The following is a 7,500-nucleotide window of genomic DNA, read 5'->3' as shown; positions in this document are numbered from 1 at the left end:
GGAACGTATTTGACCATACCACTCTGTGCCTACAAACCAGAAGATATGCTCCACTACTCATTCGTAGGAATTACACCATCTTTATTGCGCCACGCCAAAGTATGCAAAAATATATATACATATTGAATGTATTATACAGGCTGAATCCACAAAGACCACACTGGCAGTATAGACTTCAGAAGAGCTTCTTATCTCTTGAATGAACGAACCAGATAAAAACCTGAAAGGAATGCTAATGCTAATTGGTTTCTCTGAAACCTTGAAGAATGAGTTTTAACTTTTTTTTACAAAAACCTATTAGGCCTATTATGAGTATTTCCAATGTTCTGTACTTTTACCTCCACTTTCCACTGCACGCATGCACAGCCAAGAGAATTCAACGGGTGCTCGAACAAAAGAGATAAACTAAAGGAAGTCTGCACACCGTTTTGAATGCTCCCAAAATAATGTATTACCAAATTCTGCGCAAATTAGTACTTTACTGTTACTTTTTTACTTTACTTGCCGATACCAGCATTTCAGGCAGTATCGGCAGCCTTTCCGATACTGGTATTGGTATGGGATCCTTCTCTGGATCTTGTCCTGATCCAGAGAAGGTTTGGGGGACGGCTGACATCAGAACGGAGGCTTGCTGATGCGGAGCTGCCTTACCTCCAGCGCAGGTGGCAGAGCATTAGAACAGAGATGAGCGGAGCTGCCTTACCTCCAGCGCAGGTGGCGGAGCATTAGAACAGAGATGAGCGGAGCTGCCTTACCTCCAGCGCAGGTGGCGGAGCATTAGAACAGAGATGAGCGGAGCTGCCTTACCTCCAGCGCAGGTGGCAGAGCATTAGAACAGAGATGAGCGGAGCTGCCTTACCTCCAGCGCAGGTGGCGGAGCATTAGAACAGAGATGAGCGGAGCTGCCTTACCTCCAGCGCAGGTGGCAGAGCATTAGAACAGAGATGAGCGGAGCTGCCTTACCTCCAGCGCAGGTGGCGGAGCATTAGAACAGAGATGAGCGGAGCTGCCTTACCTCCAGCGCAGGTGGCGGAGCATTCCGACCAGGGCAGGTGGTGCCAGGAGAACCCCACCTCGTTGTCCCCGCTGCCCGTGCGCTGGATAGGCACGTTGAACTTGTATTCTATGCCCAGGTTCTGCTCCTGAAGGAGTACCTGTGGACAAGAGGACAATTTCAGAAAAGTCTTATGATTTATAGCAGTGTTTTTGGTGGTCCTCGCAGTGCAGCACGACAAGCAAATTAGCTATTTGCATCTGGGGATCCCTGGCACAAAACATTTTCAGATGGGTGGCGGTCCGCGGCCAAATACATATTATGGGGATATGGCACGAAGTATAAAGGGCTGCGACGGCTAGCAGGTTTATGTATCAAGCAATGATCCATTTCCGGTTGCCGGAGCGGACTGTCGTAGCCGCTGTTGCTTAAAGTCCCTAATAGCTGGTAGGTGTTAAGCTTGGGCGATATTGATTTTTTGATATCGATAACGTGAATAATACCGCGATAATCGGTATTATCGGTATTATTAATAAAACATTAATATATCACACTGACGGGCTGATTTCCCCTCTCCTCTCCTCTCCTCTCCTCTCCTCTCCTCTCCTCTCCTCTCCTATATTTAAAATATCGCGGTAAACGGTAATATCGGTATATTGCCCAAGCCTAGTAGGTGTGCACAGCAAGCAAAATTATAACTCAGAGAGCTAAATACAACAGAGACCAGACGAAATGTGTGTCCTTTACAGCTAGGTAGCACTCACCCCACATGACAGTTCCGGTTTGTCGGTGGGCAGGTTTGTTGAGAGGGTAGGAGACCCCAGGTGCAGGGACGTTAAAAAGATAAAAACTCAAAAAGGAATAAAAATGTGCGGTGATGAAATGGACGAAGGAGCCATGATCCTGCAAACTATAGGGTCAAACCGGTGTGGTACAACCTCGGAACCAAAGACTCAGAAACAGAGTTTCAGGAGTAACAAGAGATGGTCATTCCTTAAATGGACTCTATTCTATAGTTAACTCACACAGTTTGAAATAGGTTTACATGAGTCGGCAGTCTCTAATGAGTTTGTCAGTGAAGAACAGGTGGTAATTAGAGTGTTAAGTATCATCTACTAGTCGGCTACATTAAATTAATCAATACCATAATGTGTATATGCATTTCGCCACCACAACCTACTGTATATATCCAGATGACATACCATGTGACACACAATTCTTCTCAGTATGGCCCCATTCTATTTGTGCTGCTCTGACACCTACAACAGTTTGAATAGATTTGTAACCCATTTTTCACCTGGTGCCAATTGCCTAAGCTGTAATCCTGGGCGCTCTGAGTCCTGAACTGAGCTTATTCCAAACAGTTTGTTTCCCCATCAGGCGCCCCTGCTGGCCAGGCGGGGGGGGGGGCAGTATAGAGACCAGGATTACTGCATGTTTTTTATGAGAGCACCTACCCTAGGTGCTCTCGGGGGGGTCGCCAGATTATTTTGGGGGGGGTCCCCAAATTATTAAAAATTAATGATTATCTGGTTTCAGTATTCATATGATATATTTTCTCTATTATAAGGTTCTCTTTGCAGTCAGTTTGTATTGGGGGTGGGGAGGGGGTGCCGGGCGGGGGTCGCAAAACATGGCCAAAGCATTTCCGGGGGTCCCCAGCCAAAAAGGTTGAGAACCCCTGCCTTAGGGGACACGGGGAGAACAGGTTGAGAACCCCTGCCTTAGGGGACACGGGGAGAACAGGTTGAGAACCCCTGCCCTAGGGGACACGGGGAGAACAGGTTGAGAACCCCTGCCTTAGGGGACACGGGGAGAACAGGTTGAGAACCCCTGCCTTAGGGGACACGGGGAGAACAGGTTGAGAACCCCTGCCCTAGGGTACACGGGGAGAACATGAACCCCTGCCCTAGGGGACACGGGGAGAACAGGTTGAGAACCCCTGCCCTAGGGGACACGGGGAGAACAGGTTGAGAACCCCTGCCCTAGGGGACACAGGGAGAACAGGTTGAGAACCCCTGCCCTAGGGGACACAGGGAGAACAGGTTGAGAACCCCTTCCCTAGGGGACACAGGGAGAACAGGTTGAGAACCCCTGCCCTAGGGGACACAGGGAGAACATGAACCCCTGCCCTAGGGGACATGGGGAGAACAGGTTGAGAACCCCTGCCCTAGGGGACACAGGGAGAACAGGTTGAGAACCCCTGCCCTAGGGGACACAGGGAGAACATGAACCCCTGCCCTAGGGGACACAGGGAGAACAGGTTGAGAACCCCTGCCCTAGGGGACACAGGGAGAACATGAACCCCTGCCCTAGGGGACACAGGGAGACCATGAACCCCTGCCCTAGGGGACACAGGGAGAACAGGTTGAGAACCCCTGCCCTAGGGGACACAGGGAGAACATGAACCCCTGCCCTAGGGGACACAGGGAGAACATGAACCCCTGCCCTAGGGGACATGGGGAGAACAGGTTGAGAACCCCTGCCCTAGGGGACACAGGGAGAACATGAACCCCTGCCCTAGGGGACATGGGGAGAACATGAACCCCTGCCCTAGGGGACACGGGGAGAACAGGTTGAGAACCCCTGCCCTAGGGGACACGGGGAGAACAGGTTGAGATCCCCTGCCCTAGGGGACACAGGGAGAACATGAACCCCTGCCCTAGGGGACATGGGGAGAACATGAACCCCTGCCCTAGGGGACACGGGGAGAACAGGTTGAGAACCCCTGCCCTAGGGGACACGGGGAGAACAGGTTGAGATCCCCTGCCCTAGGGGACACGGGGAGAACAGGTTGAGAACCCCTTCCCTAGGGGACACAGGGAGAACATGAACCCCTGCCCTAGGCGACACAGGGAGAACAGGTTGAGAACCCCTGCCCTAGGGGACACAGGGAGAACATGAACCCCTGCCCTAGGGGACACAGGGAGAACATGAACCCCTGCCCTAGGGGACACGGGGAGAACAGGTTGAGATCCCCTGCCCTAGGGGACACAGGGAGAACAGGTTGAGAACCCCTGCCCTAGGGGACACGGGGAGAACAGGTTGAGATCCCCTGCCCTAGGGGACACGGGGAGAACATGCAAACTCAACCAGCGTCTACGCCTTTTACGTAGCTTTGAATGGTCAGTATATAGAGTCTATACAGTGATTATGTTAGCAGAGCTGGACCAAAGAAACTAAGCAGGACTTCTTCAAGCCACAGAAGAATGGTCTGTGGCGGAGAGGAGGTCCAGTGGTCTGTGTCTATTCTAGTGGTGCTGCCTGCTGCGTGGTCGGGTATATTTAGGCGTCGTAGCCCAAAGTGAAAGCCAACCTCAGTCCTGAGGGGGCACTGAGGAGCCTGACAAACATACGCTCAGTAGGTTTAAGTTACATACCACCGCAGAAGCACGGCCACACACAAAACACATACACGCACGTGCACACTCTGCCCGGCAGTGGTGGAAAGTAACATTTACTCAAGTGCTGTACTTATAAGTAACATTTGAGGTACTTTTACTTTACTGGAGTATTTACAATTTACAATACTTTTACTTCAACTCCACTACATCTCAGATCCAAATTTTGTACTTTTACTCCACTACATTTATTTGAAAACTTTAGTTACTAGTTACTTTGTAGATTTTGATTACTATTATTACAAAACATACATTACTTCATTTCAGCCATTTGAAAATAGCCAAGCTTGTAGAAAAACGTTTTAGTAAATGTGTACATTTAGTACACTTTTGTACTTTTACTCAAATAAACTCCGGAATTCCGGACTTTTACTTGTAACAGACTTGTTACTTGTTGCAGTATTGATACTTGATAATAATAATAAATAATAATAAATGTGAGTACTCTTTCCATCACTGTTGTCCCATACATGCATGCTCCACATACAGGCACATGCCAGAACACCTGTCATTTACAGCATTCAAATCCTTGTACATACGTACTTCTTGGACATGCCAGAGCCATAACCCTTCAACAATAACACACGCCCTCGCCAAATACTGCGTGTTTACACTTACCCACCCCCACCCCCCCGCCACACACACACACACACACACACACACACACACACACACACACACACACACACACACACACACACACACACACACACACACACACACACACACACACACACACACACACACACACACACACACACACACACACACACACACACACACACACAAGAGAAAAGCTTTTGACTTTCCCCATATAAATAGCAGTTACCTCCAAACAACTGGCTGAGGGTCAGCTGAGGTTTTGCAGCCAGATGTTGAGTCTAAGTGTGGACTGAGGCAGACCAGAGACACAGACAGGACGCAATCTCTCTCTCCACTGCTTCTCAGCCTGGGACCCCCACCGGACCCCCACCGAACCCACCCCCCCCCCAACCACCACTATGAATATCAAACATATTTACTCAAAGGTTTTGTGTGATGCTGTAATATGATCAAGTAGGGCGTTCATTTTATGAAGAAAAAACCCACACAAAAAGTTAAAATATGGAGATAAGAGGCCCAACAGAGACGATATCCAATAAAAATGAATAACTAGGAGCAAGTCCAACCAAAGGCTGATATACACAATAACAACAACAACAACAGTGACAGTGTAGTTACCATGACAACAAGGTTCTCGGTCGTGGCCCCCAGGGCCTCCAGAGACTCGGGCTCGTCGGAGGGTCTCTTGTAGTAGAAGGCGGTTCCTGCGATGTCAAACTTACGGGGCCAGTCGATGGTCCACGCTCCGTTGATGTAGTAGTCGTCTCCTTCAGACTTCAATGCTGCAAACAGACAGCATATAAATAGTTAAATACATAGGATATATTAAACCAGGGGTCTTCAACGCTTTTCAGACCAAGGATGGGAGGGACCCCTCCACTAAATGATTGTCCAGCGGCAACAGCGAGGACGAGAACGCTGTTAGCAGCTCACCCATAGACATACAGTTGGAGGCCATCGATATTGTCCTTTTCTTTTTGCTGAGGTTTGCGTGATCTGCGCAAAAGGACAGTTAACCCATTTTGGGCGGGAACCCCTTTTGGTGTTTTAAACATTATGTTATAATTTAGCTATTGAAAAATAGCAGATCTACAAGCTCATAGCGCGCCACCGAGTGGCGCGCTACGAGCTTGTAGGTCTGCTATTTTTGAGAAATCGTGAAAATATTTATTTCAGAAAACTGGAGGATTTAGAAGGATTTTTTTAAAATTTTGAGGTCAGGCCTAAATGGGTCAAATGATAAGGGACAATATCGGTGGCACCCAACTGTAGATGCCTCCTTCGGCTCTGGGGCGTCTGTATCTCAAGTGAGGGCAAGCGTCCGCGTTGGTCCCATAGAGTAAAGCAACGAAAGGAAGGGACGTGAGTCACGTGCCGGGGATGTGCCATGGCGCTCATGTCAGGGCGCACTTCCGCCCTCACGTGGATACAGGTCGCTCCAATGAATTGGCCAGAAAAGCATATAGGGCTCTAGACAACATCTGGGCACAGGCCGGCCGTGGTCTGGTCAGCCTCGGCCGGGTCGCCTGGAGGAGGGTGTCTGTTGCAAGACCCGAAACGATTCCAGATAACGACACTGATGATGTGTCCAATCAGTGGATGTTTTACTAACTTGCATGATATTGAGTTGTAGATTAAACCTTTTCATAGATGGACATAATACTAGTTTGACAGCACTGTCTTAAGTGTGTGTCAATTAATGTTTTGTTTGTTTGTTTACACATTATCTTATGGATAATGTGCATTTTCAGAAATGTAACTAACTCTTTAAAGCCTCATAGTCAACGTGACTGTTGGCTGTGTACTTGGTCTGCTCTATTTCCCCTACCATAGATGGGCAACTGGTGGCCCGGGGGCCACATGCGGCCCCCACCTTCAGTTAATGTGGCCCTCAGGTTAATATCATAATGTATATAGTATCGAATTCAGCTGTTACAATTCCAAACATGCAAACATGACCAGTGTCTAATTAGTAGCTTAATGACTAGTATTAAGCAATTAGCAGAAGAAAAAATTCAGGAAAAAGTACTCACATGTTTTTACTTAAAAGCATCAATACTGCAATGTAGAAATACTCGTACTCGTACATACTAGTACATTCAAAAGTTACTGAGTAAAAGTGGGTTTTAATTTTAAAGTACAAGAGCAAAACTACTATAGAATGTCCCATTTCACAAGTTTTCATATGTATACAAATCTTTTGAAAATAGCAGATCTACAAGCTCAGAATGAGCTTGTAGATCGGCTATTTTTAAATGGACGAAATGTACAGTATAAGTGGTTAGTGTATGTTTTGTAATAATAATAAAAATCTACGAAGTAACAAGAAAAACTAGTAAAGTTTCCAAATTAATTTAGTGGAGCAAAAGATGCAGTATTTGCCTCTGAGCAAGAAGGACTGAAAATCGGAAATACTCAAGTAAAGGTAAAAAAAAAATCCTCAAAGGTGTACTTAATTACAGTACTTTGAGTAAATGTACTTTGTTACTTTACACCACTGGA

At 47.5% G+C, this 7,500-nt stretch overlaps 1 protein-coding gene across 1 annotated transcript in view; it reads right to left on the bottom strand.

Annotated features, from left to right (window-relative positions):
* LOC306939452 (A disintegrin and metalloproteinase with thrombospondin motifs 6-like) overlaps positions 1-5,956 on the bottom strand; it is a gene marked incomplete at its 5' end in the record, with an annotated part of 28,403 nt that extends 22,447 nt beyond the window's left edge. Inside the window, 3 exons of the mRNA XM_079524039.1 lie at positions 1,016-1,154; positions 5,617-5,780; positions 5,932-5,956. Coding sequence (XP_079380165.1) covers positions 1,016-1,154; positions 5,617-5,780; positions 5,932-5,956 — 328 coding nt within the window. The remainder of the gene's footprint in view (positions 1-1,015; positions 1,155-5,616; positions 5,781-5,931) is intronic.
* Between the last annotated feature and the right edge of the window lie 1,544 nt (positions 5,957-7,500).

This window comes from Electrona antarctica (assembly GCF_951216825.1).
Source record: "Electrona antarctica genome assembly, chromosome: 16".
Classification (NCBI taxonomy): Eukaryota; Metazoa; Chordata; class Actinopteri; order Myctophiformes; family Myctophidae; genus Electrona; species Electrona antarctica.
Note: the sequence above shows the minus strand (reverse complement) of the source record. Positions and strands in the feature narration are given on the sequence as shown.